This window comes from Clarias gariepinus, chromosome 2 (genome assembly GCF_024256425.1).
Source record: "Clarias gariepinus isolate MV-2021 ecotype Netherlands chromosome 2, CGAR_prim_01v2, whole genome shotgun sequence".
Taxonomy (NCBI): Eukaryota; Metazoa; Chordata; class Actinopteri; order Siluriformes; family Clariidae; genus Clarias; species Clarias gariepinus.
The window spans coordinates 51,353,291-51,378,439 of record NC_071101.1 but is presented as its reverse complement, the minus strand read 5'-3'; the positions used below and the strand labels follow the sequence as shown (position 1 = coordinate 51,378,439).

Sequence of the window (25,149 nt, the reverse complement as noted above, 5' to 3'; positions counted from 1 at the left end):
AAATAGACTCATGGAGGACATCCAAATATCCTTGGATTAAAAGTCCAGCAACTCCAAAACCATTCTGAGGCCTAAATAAATTTTGTGTATGATTTTGAAAAACTCTATAATTCCACCTCACAATGGAGAGATCAGTCTGCAGGTGTGTATGTACTGTAGTAATGTAACTATGCAACTTAGTATCAAGAATAAGTTGAAAAAATGTAGTAAACTCATGCTGTGATTGATTTCCTAGTGACAAAAATGTCAAGTTTTTAATTAGAAAGACTAAAAGGCCACAATAACTTGAGTTCACCGGGCTATAATATACAAATGACTTTGAAGCACATCATGGCTCCCAAATGCAGGAAAAACATTGTTAGTGCTCTGAATATACTGTATAGCAAAGCTGATTCAAGACCTTGGGAGAGCTTCAGGAGGAGTGGAGTGAGTCTGGAGTCAGTGCATCAGGAGCCACCACACCCAGGACATGGGCTCCAACTACTGCCTTCCTGGGGTTAAGTCACTCCTAAACCAGAGACAACATCAGAAGCGTCTTACCTGGGCCCAGGGCAAGAGGGACTAGTGATCCAAAGTTGTCTTTTCAGATAAAAGTAAATTTTGTATCATGTTTGAAAATCAAGGTCCCAGAGTATGAAGGAAGAGAGGAGAAGCACAGAATCCAAGTCCAGTGTAAAGCTTTTCACATTTGAGGTGCTATCTGCTGGTGTTGGTCTACTGTGTATAAAATATAACTTTGTGCACCATCCCACACTGCCAAAACTACCATTAACTGGTAAGCTGACCGCTATATTACTTCTGCTTGATTGACTCACCTGACCTGAAGCCTATAGGGTATCCCTGGACTACTGTCAAGAAGAAGATGAGAAACACCTGACCCAACAGGACAAAGAGAAATGTTCTACGAAGAGCTCTAAGGCAACGGGAGCCATGTTGCCAAAGAAACAGCCATCACACAGTCCCATCACTAAGCACACAGCAATCGGACCGCCGAACTCCTTACACACCGGGATTACCATCCTCCTCAAGTTCAAATTAAAAATCTATTTCAAATAAAATTTTGATTTGTCACATACACAGTCATACGCAGTGTGATATGAAGTGAATTTGGTTTAATTAATAACTTAAATGGATGGAATGCGAATAAAAGTCACTGATTCAGCAGATGGTTCAAATAGAAGCTGAGGTGATCACCTTCAGAAATTCTTACAGAAAGTACAATCTCATAGTCCAATAAAAACACATTAGTGCTCCATCTGAGCAGAAAGCAACCCGGTTGCAGTGTGCTTCCTGAGATCATCAAACTGACAACATGAACTGACTGTCTACACCGCACTGATGTGCAGAGGAACTATTTAACAATCGTGCTGGTCTGTTGAAGGTCCTGCAGCTGATCTGAGCCTGCCAATGAGAGGGATGAAACAGTGAAGTGTGTCAAGTGTTCCCGTGAAATCACTCTACACAGTCATACCATCATGAGCTGTCATACATCACAACCCTACATAGGTACACCATGACTCTAACTAGGTACACCACAATTAGATATTTTAATTAATTTTAATTAGATACACTCCATTAATTTCAAGAGAACATGTCACTGTCTTTGAAAGAACAGAGTGGCCAGAACTTTCTCAACTATTCCATCTCAAATCATTGACCATTAAGGAAGAACCCATTCCAGAAGGTATTACATGGCGAATTACGAGGGATGAACAGCTGAACATTCGGCAGAACACACCACACAGTCTTCAACCGGTTTGTGATTATTCTGACGTTTTGTTGAACTGCTCAGATGCGTAAAGGAGTGCAGGGTCAAGCTTAGCGCAGCTTTTTGAACCGCGCTGCTTAGCATTCATCTGGTGAACCTTCGCTCTATTCCCAACTTCTTCTGCTCTCCTGGACAAATAATAACTTTTTAAACTCTGTGTTTCACAAAAACTGTGCCTGGATAAAGACATTTCAGATACCGTGCTATATCTGCAAGGCTTCCAGCGGTTTTTAGTGAAGCGTGACACAGAATCTATGGGGAAACCACGATATGGTGTACAGATGTAACAGCAAAGAAGAAAATGTGCTGTCCCGATCTACAAGCATTATTTATTAGCCTTTCTATTTGCTGTGGGAATTTACTGTACCTCATTCATTCTAGTGATTGTTTACATTCCTGAACAAGTGTGTGTGAGCACCGAGCTGCAACATGTGGCTGATCAGATCGCAGATGTGGAGCAACAAGACCCCGACTCTGTTATAAGTATTCTTGGTGATTTTAACAAAGCAAAACTCACATGTACACTGGCTAAATGCAAACAGCACATTACACACCCCACCAAGGACAAAAATATTTTGGACTAATGCAATAAATATATGTGGGATATTAAGATGTGCAATAAGTGCAATACTACTGATATTTACTTGTTATTTTATTATTTATTTTATTTACTGTTTTTACTGTTTTTTTTGTTTCGTTTTTGTGCTTTCCATGTTGTCATCCCTTGTATGTGCAAGTGTACTCGGCAGTAAGGTACTTTCAGATTCTAAATGACTTTATCTGATTTGAGACCGAAAGTGATGGTCCAAAGGCATTTGACCATGTGCAGAGGAGCCAGCTGTTTTATCGTTTTTTATGGACTTAGGTGAGGATGGGCAGCTCCATACCAGACCAGAGTGTAAGAGTTAGATCATGTGATGATGATTGTTGATCATGTAGGCCTGTGATGACTATCAATGTCTTCATAAAGAGGCAGTCTTTAATCATGACATTAGGAGTGTTAAACCATTAGGCCATATTACATGAAGTGCCTCGAGAATAGTTAAGTATCATCTGAAGATTCAGGCTCTTTGTCAATGTTTGGTTCCCCCCCACCTTCAACAGTCTCTCCAGTGCCTTTGAGGCCAATGATATCCAACTATATTTTATGTGTGATCCCGTGTCCTAAGGTTGTGCCCAGGCCCTCTAGGCTGCTGATAACTGCATTATATGGAGATTAAAGATTTCAAATGGTTTGCAATATATTTGCTTTATTTTAAAAAAAATTACCAACAAACAGTGTAGTCTATATTTCCATCAGCATATCTGGTCAACATATCATTTCATATCAAACGTTCTGCTACTACTTGCAACTTCTTGAGCTTGTTTGAGCATGTGTGTGTTTTAATAGAGATATTCACACTACAATCATCGGTGTGTCATTGGTAGTTTTGCCTGCTCGCCGTACAGAAACAGCCAAGTAAGTTTTAGTCTTTTAAAAAAAATTCTAATATCTTGAAATAAAAGCATATATAAATATATGTTGAAAATATATTTTTTATTTTCAGAAGATGAAAAGTAAAACAAAAAATGCTTGACATTACATATAATAATTTTAGAATATATTAATTTCAGATTTTTTAGATGAGTGTATATGAGGAGGTGTTTCAGCTCTTTACTCCTGCGCTGTTCTGTTGTCGGTTTCATTCTTCCTCTCGTTCCTCCTCTTCCTCCACTCCAGCCATGGGATTGCACACAACACAGCTCCACCAATCAGAGCAGGGATTCCCGCCAGGTAGAAGGCCAAGTCATAACTGCCCAGGCGATCATGGAGGATCCCTAACACACACACACACACACACACACACACACACACACACAATGTGCTATATATGTGATATAATATTGGAGTTTTAATTGACAGTATTGGACTACGGTTGGAAAGATCTCAGGTTCAAATCCCACAACCACCATGTTGCCACTGTTGGGCCCTTGAGTGCGGCTCTTAACCCTGAACTGCTCAGATGTGTAATGAGATAAAAATGTAAGTCGCTCTGGATAATGCCAAATGCCGTAATGTAAATGTAAAACACAGACTACTTTCTTCCTCACTGCATTACCTACTAATTTTAAAGGTAAATGTTTGTGCTTAGACACTTGTACGCACTTCTTCAACGCTCATTTCCACACACTATCACGCCACACTTTCAATTTCTCATGCTTCCATCCATATGACTTGCTCCAGGCTCTTTCTGGCAAGTCAGATATAGCTGGTGACCCGTAGAAGTCCGATTTACAGTACAAACACAGGTGCATTGCAGCCAGAGCACAGCGACACAAGGGTCTGTCCCTTTTATATCTCAAAGCAAAAAGAACAAATATTCTCTGATTTTTGTACATTTAACACATAAATGATTAACTCGTTTCAATATTACACAAAGAGACTGACCAGCTGAATATTCAGGGCCCCAATGATTGTAGGGCCAGTGTAACTCTGGAATGAAATTTGAGAGAGATGGCACACTCCAAAACAGCGTCGGTAAGATCAGCTGCCATCACGACTGCTCTGTCCCCTCTTGCTTTTTTTTTAAGTTAACATTGGGTAACTTTAAAGTTCTTTACAATGGCTTACATTAGGTATGCCAGAGACACTTTCATTTCTATTGATGGTGTTAATCATCCAATGATTTTAGAACCAAATTCATACTGGCCGAGCGAGATCCTGAGAAAGATCAAAGGACCTGATCCAACCTGCCTCCTTAAGGGGAAACAGACTGAGAGCTCATACACACAGTACGACTCCGCCTAGCATCCTACTCTCCAATGTCCAGTCACTGGAAAATAAACATGACATTCAGGACTACAATCTCCTCTGCTTCACCGAGACTGAACCCAGTGGTGCCGGACTATACCATCCAACCAAGAAGCTGGTAGTGAACTTCAGGAAGTGTAAAACTCTTAAACCTGTTACTATCATGGGTAAGAAGGTTGGGGTTGTGGACAACTACAAGTACTTGGGTGTTCACTTGAACAGCAGATTGGACTGGAGGACCAACACTGATGCTGTGTATAAGAAGGGGTTGAGCAGACTTTATTTTCTGAGGAAGCTCAGATACTTCAATGTATGCGGTAGGATGCTGGAAATGTTTTATTGGTCTGTTTGCCATTTTGTAATTTATTATTATTATTATTATTATTATTATTTGTGTAACCTGCTGCTTCTGTAACACAAAAACTTTCCTCTAGGGATCAATAAAGTCTCTCTCTCGCTCTCTCTCTCTCTCTCTCTCTCTCTCTCTATCTATTTCATGGTAAACAACAGCTGATGCAACAGTGCGAACATTGTACCTCTCACATGCTGCTGCACCAGGAGCTACTGACCATTAAATGTCATCCTTTTTATCTTCCTTGGAAATTTACTTTTGCATCAGACACAACACCGGGATGCTGTGTTCATTGTGGCAGGGGACATTAGCACCAAACTAACACATCACCTGCCCCACCAGGGGCGAAAGGACCCTGGAATGCTGTTGTAACCCATTTAGACAAGACGGCTACAAAATATAAAAATATATGCCAAAATATAAACAAAGGCTCAAATAGAAAACCTCGGCTCAGAGAGAGGACGGTCCAATTTGGTGGCCGTTCTGACATCTCACACCATCGACTATAATATGCGACCTAAGCTGTGTTATACAATGTTCCCAAACCGGTGGAGAAGGCAAAGCAGCGCTAGTTGAGAATACTAGAGTCATAGCTCCAACAAAGTGACTCTAGGAGTCTGTGGCAGAACGCTAACACGGATAACAATGCTAATAATGCTAGCAGTGCTAACAGTGCTAGCGCTGCTAACAGACAAGCTCTACAGAGGGGGTGTGATCGGCTGAGCACATTTTTCATACTGATCTCTCTAACCTGCACTCAGTCTACAGCAGGGTACTCAAATATAAATTTGAAAGGTCCACTTACCAAATGTCTATTCAGTCCGAGGTCCGGAAAAATGACAGTCCAATTTTAAATAGAGAACTACAAAAAAAAGTAAAACCCAAAATTTTCTAAAAATTCGCAAAAATGACATGGTAGTCCTTTTAGTGTAAAGGTGACATCTTCCTTGTTTCACCAGTTGTTTAAACTTAAACATAAAAGGTGTGAGGACCAGGTGGAGGCACTGATGTAAATGTTCATTGGTGAGGGAGCTGCGATATGTGTTTTTCACTATGCTCATAGTTGAAACAGCAGATTCACAGCAATACGTTGAGGAAAACATTGTGAGAATTTAAAGGGACATTTTCTGCAGGACAGGAACACCTGCTGCAGTAACCATCTTTGTCCAGAAGGAGAGAAGGTGACCACTTTTGATTGCTAGATTAAGCACATTGGTTTTCTGCTTCCCACAGGAAGCACAAATGCATATTTTTCTGTCCTTCCACTCTTAAGTTCGCTGTTTTCAAAATTAAATTATATCAATGGCCAGCTTTGAGCACGCCATTAGGATATTAAGGACATATTATAATAAACAGTATGAGCAGCTCACCTCTTATATCTTCTAGTCCGAGTCGTTCGTTCTTTTGAATGTACTGCACTGCATAGCGTTTAGGGGACAACTCGGGACTTGACGATTCGCTGTGAACCGTTCAATTCTGTTTCCTGTACATAGCCTACGGAGGTTTCACGATGATTTGCGCATGCACACCCAGTAGAAAATGAACGAATCTCTCTCCGAGATGACTCGTTCTTCTGAGTCACGTTAAAGACTCGTTTAAAAAGAACCAAACGTTCATGAACGACCCATCACTAGACGACTCAAAGATATATTGCGTGGAAACACAATTGCGCACTTCATTGAGAACTCATTTGGATTATGATTAAATTTTTGTTTTGGCGTCGGCCCAGACTTAACCGTATTTGGGTCCGGATGCGGACCGGAGTCTGCCTATTGAGTACCGGTGTTGCATGCGGTGTTGGACCAAGGCCAGGAAGATAGTGAAGGAGCTCAGGCACGGCAACAATGGACTGTTGATTTGTTGTTCACAATGGACTGTTGTTGGACTGTTGTTCATTACCGTTTCTTATTTACACATAAATAAGGACTAACTTTGCACTTTGAAGCATGGACAATACCACTGCTGCTGTTATAAACATTTTACACTACATGGTTCTCACTCAAACTGTTGCTATCATAGTTTCACACTATATTTCCCTTCTTATATTTTACATGTACATTTAGGCATTTGGCAGACGCTCTTATCCAAAGCAACTTACAAAAAGTGCTTTAATGTTTACATCATTGGATACATACTTACACTGGGTTAACTGGGTTAATAACTAAGTGCCATTAGTCCAACTGGGAAGAGGTTTAATTCAAGTACTGGAGAAGTTGTTAATGTCAATGTTATATCCCTTTAATATTGCATATTCCATATAATGTATACATTTTATACATTTCTATTTTATTTGATTGTAACTATATATTTGTATATTTGTAGGTTAAAAAAGAATGATTAGTGATAGATAAAATGGCTGGGCATTCACAATGGGGCCATCATAGGTGTGTGTGTGTGTGTGTGTGTGTGTGTGTGTGTGTCTGTGTGTGCCCAGAATCAATGTCCTTATTTTCAGAATCTTACTCCAAACCTTTCTGAAAAAGTGCCAGCTATGTATACTGTATAGATACTGTTAAAAAAAGGAAAAATTTAGTCTTAGTTTGACTTGAACGCTCTCATGTGTATGCTCCGTTCAAGTCAAACCGGGACTAAATGTTTCCTATATTTTTTTGAGCAGTATATATGACCTTGTGTGTGTGTGTGTGTGTGTGTGTGTGTACCTGCAATAGGCGGACCCACTAGCATGGGCAGAGACATCATGCCCAGCCCGAAGCCGAGGGCCTGAGAGACGTTCTCAGAACTGAAGAGCTCGAAGGCAATAGGGGTCATAATGGTGAAGAAACAGCCGTCACACAGTCCCATTACCAAACATACAGCAATCAGACCGCCGAACACGTTACACACCGGGATCAGCATCGTCATCACTCCAATCACCATGACGGATATCGCCTGCAGGAGCACAGGGGCATGTGGTCGCTTTAATCATCATCACTATACCTCTTTTATGGCCAATGGGAAAGCAGCTGACTGCTGTTGTATAACATCACCATAATGACCCTGTTAAGGTAAAAGGTTAAAGCTTCAAATAAGCCAAGTAATCAGTGCTATTATTTCATGTTAAAGCCCACATACAGTACATGTCTGTCTGTCTGAGACTGGTTTCAGAGCCTTTAACGTATGAAACAGATACCATTGAAAAAGCGAGTTCTGACCAACATACAGACCAAACCTTTCTTTTATTTATATCGATTATAGTATTTTACTGCCATCTATTAATATATAATGGACACAGTACTGGATACCTAGGACACAGTACTCAGCCCTAAAGGCATTGACCAGAAGATTACAAATTCCAGGAGCTGCTACACCACTTGAAACCACAGAACCGCATTCTGAAAAGGTGATCAAAAACTCCAAGTGACATTAGCTGAGCTTGAGGCTGCTATCAGGAAAGATTTGCCAAACAAAGCATTTCCTACAAATCTGTCAAAAATTCTCTACAAGCTGTTAAAGTGGTCAATTTTGCTGTGTTGTGTGACAGTTTTGATTGACATTGAGTTAACTTTTGGTGGGGGCAGCACGTCACCTCTCTTTCATAAGCCTTGTATGCGTGTACTAAAATCTAAGAACATGTTGCTATTGCCATAGTCAGGTGATCACACCCTATTCCTGGATATTATAAGACATCTTTCCAATCTTCAACTATACCACAAATCCCAGAATCATGCCCTCAAATGGGTTACTGTTGGACAAAATGTTCCTCATTTTCCTGTGGGATGTTGGTGGGGTTACAAACTTTCTGCTTAGCAATCATGGAAAGATTTAGACTGTTAAAATGACATTAATGCTCATACTTACCTAGGTCCTGTTCCAAAGTTCAGTGAATGCCCTGAACTATAAAGCGACCTAAAGAGTAACACTCAGTAGTCCTGCAAGGACCTTGGGTTGTTTACAATTTTACACTTAAAATTTAAGGGTCGGTTGTACAAAGCACCCCTGCCTCCTATTCTATCCAAGCTTTAGACCCTAAGCACTAAGAATGCCCTGCAACCAGTGGCTATTGAATTGGGGCTTTCTGCATGGCAGGCAAGAGGCCTTCCATTGTTCATGGCTGTGCAACACTGTTTGTGTGTGTTACCTGCAGTAAGACTTTGTTCCCTCCAGGGACATAGTCAGCCACACGACCAAAGATGAGACGTCCCACACCAGACGCAGCACCTAGACACACCAGTATTACCTGCTGCTGGGCACCTGGGAAATGCTCACTTACATACTCCATCTCCATACACAAACAGACACACACAGGGCAAGAAGTAAAACTTCCTTTTCAAATTCTAACATAAAATACAGATCAGCAGTGAAATCGCTTCCTAAGTATGCTTGGGTGTAGAAGTACCTACTAGTAATCATGGAATGTGCCATGTGTTACTCCAAGGTGGTCTCCCTTAACATGGCTACATCCCAGAACATCACCCACAAGCTGGTCCTTCTATGCAGACAAGTACTCATTCCCAAATACTTCCTTATTAACCAGGGCACTCCCAATTTTTAGGATGATATGTTTTATGTCACAGCTCTTGAAGTTGAATGAGCTCAGAAATTTCACATCCCACCCCCAGACAGAAAAGTGGTCATGGAATAAGGGTGGAATTGGGCCTTTCTCCTGCTGTACATTGTTTGCCATTCAGGTGACACAGTAGACCTCTATTTGAACCACACCTTGTGGGAGAAGTGAAGTACCATATCCTATTCTTGCTGTCTCAACCTTTATAAATCTCTTTTCAGAACAGATCGGAAAGGCCCTGGTCCTTGGGAGGAGAGATCACACACAACCCCAGAAGCACAGTGTCATTTGCACAGATATTTTATATTTACCACATCTGGGATACCACATCTGCTGAAGGATACTTGGTGTGTACTCTCATCCCACCACCGATCACCAGGTAAATGACGTATTGGGCGCTGAAAGTATATCATCACTACTTTATTCCTCCCCCACTTTTCAACATGACGCATAAAGGGCAGCCATAGTTAGTATGTTGGACTGTGGCCACCAAGCTTATCTTTATGGAATGGAATTATGCTGCCATGGAAAGAGACGCTCTGGCAATCAAATGGGCCATCGAGGAGCTCTGTTACTACCATGCAAGGTGACACTTGACATTAACTTAACTCGTTTTTTACGTGCCTATCACAAGAGTATTTCATTTTTCTGTATTTTTTTTTGCAAACAGATAAACCTGAGTCCAAGTTCTGGGCTCCTTTTTGTTGCCAGTCCACCCTTATGTTCACCTGAGGGTCCCAATGAACTTCAGTGTACCACTGAGTGTAAAACTGTGTGTAATACTACATGTTCAACTGAATGTAAAGCTCCATAGCCAAGAAATCTGAGCAGCATCTCTAGCTTCTGCTTAGGCTAAGAAAATCCCATCTCCTACCTCCCACCCTCACCACTTTATACAGAGGGATGAGAGAGAGCGTTCTGAGTATCTGCATCACTGCCAGATTTGGGAGCTGCGCTGTCTCAGATCGCAGGACCCTACATCACATAGTGAGAACAGCTGAAAATATAATCAGAGTCTGTATTCCCTCCATTCCAGACATTTACACCACAGGGGACACCGCGCAAGGACATCAGCATTGTGGATTCTTTCTTCTTTTGCAATCCTTCTGCCATATGGAAAAAGGAACCAAAGCATTCAGTCCAAACAAGCAGACTGTGTAACAGTTTCTTTACAAGCAATCCGACTTCTGGACTGGACTACACACACACACACACACACACACACACACACACACTGACCAGGTGGACGTAGGGGACGAAGTAGCCAAATTGCGAGGTCATCATTCCGAAGGCCCAGATCCTGTAACTCAGACTCCTCCAGATCTGGACGTTACAGGTTCTCTTTAACAAAGCCCTCTTTGACTCCACCCTCTGAGGGAGGCGGGGCTTGTAGGTGAATCCAGCCAGCATGAGCACGAACATCAGGATGCAGAGGACGCGCAGGGTGTTGGGGAGGCCAACGCGGTCCAGCAGAAAGGGGAGCAGCAGAGACAGAAATCCAGTGAACACGCTGCACCCTGCTGCCACCACACCATTCACCAAACCCAAACGCTTCTGAGATTAGAGAATTAATGAAATTATTCATCACACATTATTAACATATACAGAAACATTGGTTATTAATAGCAAAGTAAACCTTAAAGTAATGTCCAAGGATGACGAGACTTGGCTGATATGCAAATGAAGAGCCACATGCAAACAGCACACCGTATGTGAAGTACATAAGGCCCAGAGACCTGCACACACACACACACACACACACACACACACACAGTAAATCAGTCACAGCTAAGAGACATATTTTAATCCAGTCCCACATAGTGTCTACAATAAACACAATAACTTTATCTAAAGTACCTTTATTTGAAAAAAGAGAGAGAATAAGAGAGAGATAATAGTAATTGTGTTAGAATGTGTAGTTCCACTTAGTGTGAGTGAACTGTTGATTGGACATGATCAGCAGAAAATTCAATAAATGCTTTGGAGTTTGAAAGCTCTCTGTGTGTGTGTGTGTGTGTGTGTGTGTGTGTGTGTGTGTGTGCGTGTAAAGTCTTACTTAACGAAAGAACTGGCAAGGAGGCCAACAAGCCCAACCACAGCCCCGCTCACCGCTGTGATCCTGCAGCCGAACACGTCTGTAAACACACTGACGATGGGAGAACAGACATCTACCATCCCTGCAGACAGAGAGCCCACCCACGCTGAGAGAGGGAAAGAGTTTAATTAGACAAAGCAATAATATGTTACCATGGCAACAACCGTATTGCATTGTGGTTTACATTACATCAGATCCATTACACAGTTTGTGGATAGATTAAATTATCAGAAGATTGTGCTTCTATATCACATAATTATTATTCAATTTCCATCTAGACACCGTGTGATGGTTTGTAGCCTTATCTCTCTTCCGTTTATAAAGTTCATTAGCACACAATTCAATTCAATTTTATTCGTATAGCGCTTTTACAGAATCAAAAAGAAAGTATGAAAGATATGAGAAAATGTGTGTGAATCAGAATGATCAGATCGCCCCAGAATAACAAGTCGAGGGTGACGGTGCTAAAGGAAAAACTCCCTGAGATGGTAATAGGAAGGAACCTTGAGAGGAACCAGACTCAACATTGAGCAGGGATTGATCTGCACTCATACTGTGTGTTAGGAGGCTGGAAGTTCAGTATAACAGGAGATGTGTTTAAGTCCACATCCGGTACAAAACTGTAGGAAACTCTAATCTTGAACTATCGAGCGACTGCAGTCACGAGTCCTCAGAGAACAGCTGTCTTTATCAGCCGAGGACAGGACCGTCTTCATGGTAAAGTGGAACTTTACAGTATAAGTACCTTTACAGTACAGTAGTGAGGATTCATGAACTTTTTCAATAACAAAATCATAAATATTAGGCAAAACATTTAGGCTTTGAAACCAGACAATTAAAATGATACAGATGATAAATTAATCAGCAGAATCACATCAGAACCTAGAATACTTTACTCCCCTTGAAGCGAGAGAACTAATTTCACTCATCTCCTCTTCAAAATCGTCAACCTGTGAATTAGATCCGATACCGACACATTTTCTCAATCAGATAGTACCAGCAATAACAGAACCCCTGTTAAAAGTAATTAACTGTTCACTCAGCAGTGGGTATGTTCCCAAATCCCTTAAATTAGCAGTTATCAAACCAATAATTAAGAAACCTGACCTCGACCCCTGTCAGCTGTCCAATTACAGACCGATATCAAACCTCCCCTTTATCTCTAAGATTCTGGAAAAGATAGTAGCGGAGCAGCTATGCTCATATATACATAGAAATGGCATACATGAACTGTATTAGTCAGGATTTAGGCCTCATCACAGTACAGAGACAGCGCTCGTTAAAGTAGTAAATGACATTCTATTGGCCTCTGATCAGTGTTGTGTAACTATGCTTGTATTACTCGACCTCAGTGCAGCTTTTGACACCATTGATCATGGAGTATTCTCCTTCACAGATTAGAAAATGTAGTAGGAATTAAGGGTACAGCCCTCTCCTGGCTCAGATCCTATTTGACTGATCGTTATCAGTTTGTAGATTTAGATGGTGACAATTCCTCATGATCTCAAGTTAAGTTTGGTGTTACACAGGGTTCAGTTATAGGCCCACTGCTTTTTTCCCTTTACATGCTTCCTCTGGGTAACATAATCCGTAAGAATGGTATTATTTTTTATTGTTATGCTGACGATACACAAGTATACATTTCAGCAAAACCAGATTTACTAAAGTTGAGCAATGTGTGCAGGACATAAGATATTGGATGTTAATTAATTTCCTTCTGCTTAATCCAGATGAGACAGAAGTTCTAGTCATAGGACCGCATACAGCTAGGAGTAAGATTCTAGAATACTCTGTAACTTTAGATGGCCTTTCTGTTCCATCGAGTGCAACAGTAAAAGACCTCGGTGTGATTATAGATTCCAGCCTTTCATTTGAAGCACATGTAGATAATATTACCAGGATAGCATTCTTTCAACTCAGAAATATTGCCAAGATGAGGAATATACCGTCACTAAACGATGCAGAAAGACTAGTTCATGCTTTTATCACCTCTAGGTTGGACTATTGTAACGCCTTACTGTCTGGTTGTTCAGCTAGATGCATAAATAAGCTTCAGCTAGTCCAGAATGCAGCAGCGAGAGTCCTCACTAGAACCAGAAGATATGAGCACATCACCCCTATCTTATCTTCACTTCATTGGCTCCCTGTGAAATTTCGCATATATTTTAAAATACTACTATTGACATATAAAGCATTAAGTTTTTGAGTGAACTGCTAGTGTCTTACGATCCGCCACGCCTACTTCGATCAAAGAATGCAGGCTGCTTGTCAGTACCGCGTATTATGAAAACTACAGCTGGGGGCGGAGCTTTTCCTTACAAAGCCCCAAAATTATGGAATAGTCTTCCAAATAGTGTTCCGGACTCAGACACAGTCTCAGTGTTTAAGTCCAGGCTAAAAACCTATTTATTTAGCCAAGCATTTTTATAAATAGATTAGCCATAGGTAAAGGAGCAGATCTGGGGGACTCATGGACGTAGAGTATTATGGTGAACTGGTATGTTTGGATGCTGTCTTCCTCACTCTCATTGATCACTCAGGTTTGTTGACGGTGAGGTGATTGGTTGCTTTACATCTCAGTTCCTCCTCATGTCTGTGTTTCTTTCTGGCTCCTCCCCTTTTAGTTATGATGTCATAGTTAGTCCTGCCGGAGTCTCTGCTTGCACTCTACAGTTAATATACATTTACATTATACATTGTGTGACTGTGACCAGACCTAACTGTTATCTCTTTTTCTCTTTTGCTCTCTCCTCTTCTGCTCTCTCCTCTCTCTCCCTCTCTCTTTTTTCCTCTACCTATCTCTTTGTCGAGCTATACATGTCGTTCCTGAGCTGCCAGTGATCCAGACCTCCTCTGCCCTCTGGAGCTGTCTAACTTGTCCTGGAGTCCTGCTTCTGGTTGGAGATCTCGTCGCATGGATGCGTGTGGTGACTGGGGACAGTTTCACTTTTCCACGAGGACGGTCCTGTCCTCGAATGATGCAAACAGCTGTTCTCTGAGGACCTGTGACTTTCATTCAATAGAATTTTCTACAGTCTACCTGAGCCTCCAGGAACAAACTGAACTCTATTTAATTTACCACATCTTCTGTTATACTGAACTTCCAGTCTCACATAGTTTTATGCAGATCAATCCCTGCTCTCCGTTATCACCCAGATGAGGATGGGTTCCCTGTTGAGTCTGGTTCCTCTCAAGGTTTCTTCCTATTACCATCTCAGGGAGTTTTTCCTTGCCACTGTCGCCCTCGGCTTGCTCACCAGGGACTATCTGACCATTTTGATTCACACACACTCAAATTCCAAACAAACTTAAATAATTCTTTTGACTGTGTAAAGCTGCTTTGGGACAATTACAATTGTTAAAAGTGCTATACAAATAAAATTGAATTGAATTGAATCATTTCCCAATAAAATGCAAAATTTACATTAATCTGAAAATGAATCAGAAAAGAGGACTTTGGCCCCTTGAACTACAGTTCAACCCTTTTTGTCCTTAGCGCAGGTAAGACGCCTCTGACGGTGTCTCTGTTCCAAAGTGGCTTGACGCAAGAATGTGACAGTTGTAGCCCATGTCCTGTACATGTCTGTGTGTGGTGGCTCTTGGAGCACTGACTCCAGCTTCAGTCCACTGCTTGTAAATCTCCACAAATTTTTGAATGGGCTTCATTTCACAACTTCTCAAGGCTGCGGTTATCCCTGTTGCCTGTGCACTTGTCTCATCACAATTACCTTTTGTGTCCTACCCTCCATGTGCAGGGTGTCAACAATCATCTTCTGGACAACTGTCAAGTCAGCAGTCTTCCCCATGATTGTGTAGCCTATGGAACCAGACAGAGAGACTACTTAAAGGCTCAGAAAACATTTGCAGGTGTTTTGAGTTCATTAGCTAATTAGTGTGTAACACCATGAGTCTCTGGTATTGAACCTTTTCACAATATTGTAATTTTCTGAGATACTGAATTTTGGGTTTTTAGTAGCTGTAAACCATAATCATTATAATGAAAAGAAATAAACAATTTGAATATATCAGTCTGTGTGTAATGAATATATATAATACGAGTTTCACTTTTTGAACTGAATTACAGAAATAAATAATATCAACAATATTCTAATTTATTATTTTATTTTAAAATGGATGTGAAATTTCACAGGGAGCCAGTGCAGTGAAGATAAGATAGGGGTGATGTGCTCGTATCTTCTGGTTCTAGTGAGGACTCTCGCTGCTGCATTCTGGACTAGCTGAAGCTTATTTATGCATCTAGCTGAACAACCAGACAGTAAGGCATTACAATACTCCAACCTAGAGGTGATAAAAGCATGAACTAGTTTTTCTGCATCGTTTAGCGACAATAAATTTCTTATTCTGGCAATATTTCTGAGGTGAAAGAATGCTATCCTGGTAATATTATCTACATGAGCTTTAAATAAGAGGCTGGAATCTATAATCACACCAAGGTCTTTTACTGTTGCACTTTAAAGTTACAGTGTGATTATAAAGCTTACGTCTAGCTGCTTGCGGTCCTATGACTAGAACTTCTGTCTTATCCGGATTAAGCAAAAGGAAGTTAATTAGCATCCAGTGTCTAATGTTCTTTACACATAGCACAACTTTATGAAGCAGTTTCTTCTCATCTGAGACATATAACTGTGTGTCAGCAGCACAAATAGGTGCAGCTGGGCAACTTCAACCAACATGGTCAGATTTCCAAGGCTGCACAGGTTCAGGTTCTAGGATATACAGACGTCAATTAGATCCACACTCACTGAAAATCCAAGGGAAGGAAGGAGACGTAGTCTCCAGCACAACTGAAAGGAGGACGAGAGGAGGGGTGATGGTGGAAAGCGAATGGGTGGTCGGATGGTGGAAAACATGGAACATTTAAAGGTTGGCTGGCAGCAACTGCACTGTGAATAAGCAAAGGATGGCAGAAGGTAAGAACAGTTCAGGAAGTATTAGTATAAAAGAGTGAGGAAGGAAGAGAGAGGGAGGAAGAATGGAGAACAGTACAGAGGGACATGAAAGAGATTAAACGCAGACATCCAAAACAACAGCTAAGTAAAGCAATGAATGTGAAAAAAACTGACAAAGAACAAGAGAAAACAGGAATTGTAGAACAAAAAGAAGGATATAATGTAATCCTGGAACTTATCCAGGACGGAGTGTCAGTGTTTAGAGACTGGAACCCAATAGAGATCACACAAACAATAACATCATGAATAGAAGATATAAAAATGGCAAAATACTACAGTAAGCAATGGCTCCCTATTAATAATATGCAGGAACAAAGTGCAGCAAAGAAAAGCAGAAGGTTAGGATAGAGCCGTGGTAGACTGGTAGAACTAGTGGGGAACAGGCATGACAGGTGGGGCGCAATGAACTGGAAATAATAGGAAAGTACCTATTCTAATTCATGTTTTTCTTTATTGACAATAAAGATCGGACACTCGACACTAAACAATCACACACAAAGAAATGGATCATTAATACAAGTAAATTAAAATAACATCAGAGAAAAAGTGGAACCATAGTTCAACAATAACGGTTTAACGTTGGCATGTTAATTGCAGAGGAACAATATATAAGGAAACATTCGGTATTATATATGTCATTTCATTTATTCCAATGTGTATGCTGATGTTTCTGTATTTTTGTTAAACATTAATATTTTATCAGGCAGTACTAGTCTGGCATTTCTAGTTTCCAGTGCGGTAACAAAGTTACTTTTTGATCCTTCAGGCGCTGAACAGAAGAGAAGATCAATATCGTTCTACACTTTTTGTTGGTGTGCGGCTTTTTGCGATGATCCCTAAATCATTCGTTGCGCTGTAGAGAGTAATGGTGTTTATGCTTTTAAACATGTATAATTTAAGGAGGATGTAGCTTAAAGACAATGTAGAGAGGAAATATATCTGGGTATCTTATTCGCGGGTTTATTTACGCAGCTATCAAATTCGGAGATGCGAATATCAAACTAACTTTACCGCGGACACGAACCGGGTCAGTAGCGTACTGTATGTAGTGAGCGTAATAACGTCAATGGATACATTTGTTACATGGACTACAAAAAAGCAGGTGATTCAGCATCATCAGCCTAATCAACCAAAAATCCAGCCGAAAGAAAAACATGCTGAAGCCTACTGTATGTTGCGCTTGGATTCATGGTGGTGATGGTGGGGCAGAGGAGAGACACGTGTGTGTTTTGTGTCTTAAACCGCTGGCAGCAGACAGCACGAGACCCAACAAACTAGGAAGACACTTAGAGACAACACACCCCAGTCACGTTAATAAGCCACTCGACTTCTTTGAAAGAAAGCTCGAGATAAGTGACAAAGTAAGCCTGTTATAACAATTACACGTGTATTTTATCTGTTTTGAACTTGGTGTTATTTGATCTTATTGGTTTAGAAATTTATATTTCAATAAATAGCAAACTTGGCTAATTTCGTTATCATTTTGTTGACGAGTGGGGCTTGAAAATTCACCCACCGCCTTAAGTGGGGAACGACAGAAAATGTTTGAGAACCTCTGGGATAGAGCAAGGAGTAACATATGCACAGGGACTAAAAGCTACAGACAGGGAAAACGAAAAGAAAGAAAAGAGAGAAGAGATACACACTAAATGTAACAAAATTAAAGAAGACAATCTCGCTTAAGTAAACAAATAGTAGATAGTAAACCAAAATGACTTTGTGCTGTTCATGGTAGATATGATCAATTGCTCGGCAGAGACAAACAAACAAACAAAAAACATAAAAGATAAAGATCATAGTAAAAGCAGCCAAAAAACATCTTGGCATAGATGGACTAATCTGGGAAAAAGTCAATGAGAGATTGAATAAAGGTGCAATCAATACATAAACTTGAAATAAAGATATTACAATGGGATGCAAGAAGTTTAATACCTAATGGACAAGAGCTTAAAAATTCATAGCAGAGACACAGAACCCCCCCCCCCACACACACACACACACAAATACTCAATACTAGCAGAAGAAGGAACTAAATATAAAGTAATGGAAAGCAGGAATGAACATGAAACAACGACAGTCAAAATATGGACAGAGGAAAGCAACATAACAATAGCAAATTACTACAACCCATGCGAAACATCACATAATAGAACACTGGAAGAAATAATAGGAAATTGGGAAGGACACGTTATATGGTGTGGAGACTTCAATGTAAAAACTACATTCTGGGGCACCAGGGAAACAAACACAAATAGGGAGGTAGTACAGGAATTTAGCATGAACAGAGATTTAATACGTATAAATAACTGCACCATAAATAAGGGATCCAGATCCAACAGCAAGCATAACACAGATAGTCCAATAGACTTAACATTAGTGTCCAAAGGAGGAGTTAGCACATGGGAGATCGTAAAGCACTACTCAATGGGAAGTGACCATTACGCAATAATCACTAAACTAGGAGCAAGCAACTGGCAAGAGAAAGAATATAAAATATTAAAAAGTGGGAAGAATTTAATAGACATAAGATGAAGAACTAAAAGCATAATAGGACCGGATAACATGTCAGCATTAACAACAACATCAGACCAAACATTCTGCTTAACATATTACAAATAATATCAGAATTTGCCCAGAAGGGTGTAAGTATCACTTCCTTTTGGGCACCAGCACACATTGGAGTACATGTAAACAAAGAAGCAGCGATAAACTGGTCAAACAAGCACTCAAGAGTAAAACATCCAAACAGAAATCGCAATAAGTAGAGCAGAATTAAGAAAATAATTAATAAAAAAATAAACACGTGACCTGAAGGATAAAGAAGAAACAGGTAGACATGCATGAAGTTTAAATGCAAATGAAAAGTGGGAAAATATGGGGCAGATACAAAAGAAAGTAAATCATTATAACTAATAATAGGGCACTCAGGGTTAAACCAGAGTTTTAGGATAATAGGCAAACTCCCAACTGGAGAATGTTCATTGAACAGGTGGAGACAGTAACACATACAGTATACTGATAAACTGAAAAACATATGAAGAGGAAAGACAGAATCTCAGAGAAACCATGCAAGAGGCTGGTCTAGAAAGAACAATAGAAAACATCTTAGGGAAGATGAGCCGGAAAATATATAGAAGCCTGATTAATTATCTAAATAAAACTGGCTTAGTAGATAGACTCTAATTTATTTAATCATTTTTCATTTTTCATTTTTCTTTTATTTTATTGTTTGCCAATCTGATGGTCCATACTCCAGTCAAGAAGATGGCGGTAATGCACCTATAAGTTAGCTACCGTCCGCCAAAAAACAACAAAGAAGAAGAAGAAGAAGAAAAAGTGCCTCAACCTGGAAGTGCGAATCATGACAAGGTATAGAAAGTGGGGCATTAATTAAGTCCTATGGCATGATCTGGTATTCCTAGTGACACTCACCTTTAGGAATTGGGCAGACACTCTTACCCAGAGTGACTTACAAAACTGCTTTGAAGTTCCCATCATTTGATAATCCTTACACTGGGTTACTAGGTTACTAGCTAAATATGTCACTCAACCAATGTTGGGTTAAATTTTAAAATAAATTTTAATGTACTTTTTATTATAACACGTGTGCTTGCAAGTCTCATTAGAGAGGTTAAAGATCCATTTCCTCTCTCTCTGTTAGACTGGACTGATTCTGTTGGTGTGTGTGCACGCATTACTGGACAGCCTGCCAATTCCCTCCTCTTTCCGCCGTGTGTGTGTGTGTGTGTGTGTGTGTGTTTGTGTGAGAAAGTCATCCCACACAGAGAGGAGGAAGGGTTACCTCGAATAAAACAGGAGAAAAGGTTACTGTGTAAGAAGAGAGTGGAGGAGGGGGGAGTCATTCCTCCTCTCGTCTTACTTTAGTTTTACACAGGCGCACACATACACAGTGCATTCGCGCATTCACACACACACAACGCGTGTACACACAAACACACACACACACCGTGTGCGGACACTAACGGAAACGCTTATCTAACGAGATTTACTTTTATTTTTTTCAAAGGTAAAGTTAAGATTTATTTATTTTATTTTTACTTTAAATTTTATATTAATTAATTCAAATTCAAATTTTATTTGTCACATACACAGTCATACACAGTACGAAATGAAGTGAAATGCTTACACGACCGCCAGTGACCTTAAAAAGAGAATTAAAGCTTATAATAAGTAATAAATATGAATAAAAGTAATACGATAGAAAAATTAAATAAAAAAATAAAAGTAAATTATTTTATATATTTATTTTTTGGGGGTTTTGAAACAAATACAGTGGAACCTCGTATTGCATATAACACGGTTTGCGAGTGTTCTGCAAGACGAGCAAAGATTTAAAAAAAAATTGACTTGGAAAACGAACAAGTCTTGGTCTACGACTACCGAGTATCACGTATTACACAGGCGCTTCTTGTTTTGATGCCGAGCGTCTCGTGATCACAACTAAGCCAACGGTTTTTCACTTTCTTGTGCTGCGGCACTGTGGGTAATCTCCTCCCCTGCTGGGTCTTAGTGCACGTCTCTTACTGGTATAATCAACATCCGAGCACATGTGTACTATTTACTATAACACTGTGACCATGTGTGTGTGTGTAAAACATCTTTTATTTTGTGTCTGTATGCTTGTGTGTACAGTGTGCACGTAAAGCAAAAGCAAGTCTCATTAAAAAGTTAAAGATCCATTTTCCCTCTTTGCTCAAGGCTCAGCCTGCTCTTTGTGTCTGTGTGCATGCGCGTCATTGGACACCATGACACACACACACACACCAACACACACACACACACGTGACGAATAATTTTAGTTTCTATTATTTCTTATTGGAAAATTTGATTTGGTTTACGAGTGTCTTGGAATATGAGCCCGCTTCCGGAATGAATTATGCTCGTAATCCAAGGTTCCACTGTACAATGATGCAAGTTAAGGTAATACAACTACATTACAAATGATTAAAATTCATTTAAACTAATTAAGTTAATTAATATTAAAACATCACTCTTAAAACACTAAAAAAATGTCCATGAATGCACTTTTACACTCAGCAATATTACTGTTCAACAGTGCTGCTGCTAGGAGATGCTGCAGGTCAATCACTGTATGACCAGACAAAGCCACAGTGTTCTTTTTTAGTTTGTCACAGTTTGCAAATGAAAAAAAAAAAAAAAGGATATGTAAACAAATAACAAGTGTGCAGCTGGAAGCCTGGAAAGGTTTAATGCCTCCTTCACCTTTTGTCCTAATTCTTCAACTTTAATTCCTCAACTGTTCAAATAAGCACTTTCGATTTCGCTTACTTAACATTTAAGATGTTCTTGACATGTGATGAAACAAATAAAGGCAAACAGCGAGACAAATATTTATAAGAGTTGTGTAGAAACTAATAAAAAAATATTTTTTATTTACAGTGGGGCAAAAAAGCCAATTTAGTCAGCCACTAATTGTGCAAGTTATAAAGATGAGAGAGGCCTGGAATTTTCATAGGTATCATCGGTATACCTCAACTATGAGAAAGAAAATAAGAAAAGAAATCCAAAAATCACATTGTAGGATGTTTAAAGAATTTATTTGCAAATTATGGTGGAAAATAAGTATTTGGTCACGTACAAACAAGCAAGATTTCTCCCTCTCACAGACCTGTAACTTCAGTTAGATGAAAAATGCGTCAGATGCGGCGTCCGCATGTTGTTGTACCCGCTAATACTCACAAGCTCTACTCCTCTCCAGAACACCACTAAGCCAGTTTTGCTGAGAATGATTGTGGCTATGTATCATAAGATCCTGAGTGAAAACCTCTTTTCATCAGCAAGGACATTGAACATGAAACGTGGCTGCGTCTTTCAGCATGACAACGATCCCAAACACACCGCCTGGGCTACGAAGAAGAGGATTTGTAAGAAGCATTTCAAGGTCCTGACGTGGCCTAGCCAGTCTCCAGATCTCAACCCCATAGAAAATCTTTGGAGGGACAGAAATCTTTGTTATTGACCAAATACTTATTTTCAACCATAATTTCCAAATAAATTCATTAAAATACTACAATGTGATTTTCTGGATTTTTTTCTTATTTGGGTCTTTCATTGTTGAAGTATACCTAAGATAAAAATTACAGGCCTCTGTCATCTTTTTAAGTGGAGGAACTTGCACAATTGGTGGCTGAATAAATACCTTTTTGCCCCACTGTAGATAATGGGAAACAATCTGTTTCTGTCATTACTATGTCCTAAACTATTGCTAAATTATGGCTTAAGTTTTTTGGCCATTTCTGATGGTGACCCTGTTAAATACTTGATTAATTAATTAAGATTTCAGGATATAATGTGAATTTGATGACACAACTCTGGCAGTGGACGTTGGCTTTAGAGATTCAGACTAATTTTTGTGATTTCTTCCTAAGTGAACCTGGTATAGCAGCAAAGTTAGGGGTAGTGGAGGCTCAGAGGGCCAGGGCACTGAGTTACTGGCTGGAAGGTCGGCAGTTCCATCCCCAGCTCCACCAGGTTGCCATTGTTGGGCCCTTGAGCAAGGCCCTTAACCCTACCTGCTCCAGGGGTGCTGTATCATGGTGGAACCTGCACTCTGACCCCAGTTACACTGAGATATGTGAAGAAAGAATTTCACTAAGCTCTAATGTATATATAACAAATAAAAGTTAAACTTAAGTTAATGTTAGAAACCAAGCACACCCCTTTCAGGCAATGCCTTTAAAACCACAGAGCGATACAATACATTAACTAGTTAAATGACCCAATCTTAACTGAATGATGTGACAGGTATACCGCTGAGACTCAGCTGTGGGAGGCCTCCTCCACAACACACTCCTCTTCCAGCTTCAGGTTTCCAAGTCCAAGTTTTCTTGGCTGAACTTTGAAGTGTCATCATAATTCTGATATGTCGCAAAGGTCTACCATTGTTAAAGGTTTAACATTTTATCAGAAACAATTCGTTGAGAATTTAATGAAGTCATGCAGAAGTTGGAGAAGTTGGAGAAGTTAAGCACTTCTATGTGCTTTTATCTGTTGTCTGTTTTCCTGTGCCTGAAAATAAGATAAAACTGACACTGGCTTCTTTAATAAACCAAGAATTTAGGACCGCATGCTACAGTACATGGTGGGCCAAAGAAAAGTAGTGGAAAAATATCTCGCCTCCAATACTGGTGCCACGCTCTTTAAAGGAGACCGTAGCCTCTTGATCTCTGTCTGCCGATTGGTCGTCTGTCTGCTGTCACCCCATGTGCAGTGTTCAGACTTTATTTCGCCTTCCTATTCATTCCTTCTGTGCACATTGTGTCATACTATCGCACAATTGAGACACTCATTACATCACTTTAATGAAATTAGGCATTTAGACGTATACTGATAAACTAGCCATTTATACTATATTGATGGTCTACCATACTTTAATATTACAATAAGATATGTAATATTAAAGTAGGGTAATAATCATTTAATGTAAATAAATAATAAAAACAGATAATAATAATAATAATAATAATAATAATAGGATAACCTAGTTAGTATAGGGCTATTTTAGCAACTGTTTAAGAACTACGAAGTTATTGACTGCATTTCAACTGCATTTTTGCAGTTTTTATTCCATAAACAACTATTTTTAAGGGAAAACAATCAAAATTTTTTATGCTAACAGTAATACCAATGCAATTACAGTATTGGATTTCTGAGCTAAATGTGGTCTGTAATTGTAAAGATCAAAGATGAGAAAAAAGCTATATGAAAAAAATCAGTGACATGTTGGTTATAATCAATAATTTAACACAGTAATAATTTATCTGTGACACCACTGACATGGCTCAAGCACCCAGCACTGCAGAACAGCTTAGCTCATGTAGCTAAAGTCAATAAACGAAAGGGTTTGTTATCACACATTAATGTTCTTTAGGGAAATGTGAGGTAAATCTGAGGTAATACCTGTCCTGAAGCGCAGGTCACTATCGTCCTCAGAGCCGAACTCCTTCAGCAGGGACACGAATAAGATCCCGAAGATGCTTTGGATTCCGAACACCGACCCGTTGCACCACATGGAAGCGAGCATGACCACCCAGCCCCAGCCGCCCTCGGGGTGTTCAAACTCGGGCTGTTCGTCCACTAAGGCCAGCTGGCTTTCCCCATCTCTGATGTTCTCCTTCTTCACCTCCTCCACCTCGGTGAAGTGCATCTCGTAAGGTTTTACCTCAGGCTGCCCCGCATCAGTAAAGTTCTTATCTTCTTGATTTACCTTCATATCAGGTTCCTCTGCCTTGGTTAAGGTACTCTCTGCTGCATTCACATTCACCGCCATCTCATTCACCTCAGTTACATCATTTACAACTATGTTTATTTTTACCTCAGGTTCCTCTGCCCCGTTCTTCTTAGGATTTATCTCTTCTTCAGTTGAAGACTTCCTGGGGATGACCTTAGTTTCCTCTGGTGGTACCATAAATTTGCTTTCTTTACCAGTTATGGGTTCATGGTTCTCACTTGTGGGTTTTTCTGTCATACTGAACATCTCCTTCATGGTTTTCTGGAGAGTTGTGTACAAAACTAAGGTTCCACTTACACTCTCCCTACAGCAGAACAGGTGTAAATAGAAACAGATTATTGATAAAACCTCTCCCGAATAAATTCTGCAACACCGGCACACTCTAACACTGCGGTAC

The 25,149-nt window shown here is 40.0% G+C and overlaps 1 protein-coding gene across 1 annotated transcript; it reads right to left on the bottom strand.

Moving 5' to 3' along the window:
• Window positions 1-3,422: 3,422 nt before the first annotated feature.
• LOC128541667 (monocarboxylate transporter 10-like) lies at window positions 3,423-25,007 on the bottom strand. The gene is made up of 7 exons (XM_053512189.1): window positions 24,422-25,007; window positions 11,472-11,616; window positions 11,052-11,151; window positions 10,655-10,969; window positions 8,990-9,130; window positions 7,572-7,800; window positions 3,423-3,586 (listed from the first exon to the last, which is right to left on the bottom strand). Exons 1-7 carry the CDS (start codon window positions 25,005-25,007, stop codon window positions 3,423-3,425), a joined length of 1,680 nt encoding a protein of 559 aa, XP_053368164.1.
• Window positions 25,008-25,149: the final 142 nt, after the last annotated feature.

Bases quoted from the DNA above. Each gene is read 5' to 3' on its own strand.
- LOC128541667 (XM_053512189.1), bottom strand. From the start codon at position 25,007: ATGAAGGAGATGTTCAGTATGACAGAAAAACCCACAAGTGAGAACCAT. The intron at 7,801-8,989 runs GTAACACACACA...GTGCTCCTGCAG, and splicing joins GGAACAAAGTCTTACTGCAG to GCGATATCCGTCATGGTGAT. The intron at 3,587-7,571 runs GTACACACACAC...TGTGTGTGTTAG, and splicing joins AGTGGGTCCGCCTATTGCAG to GGATCCTCCATGATCGCCTG.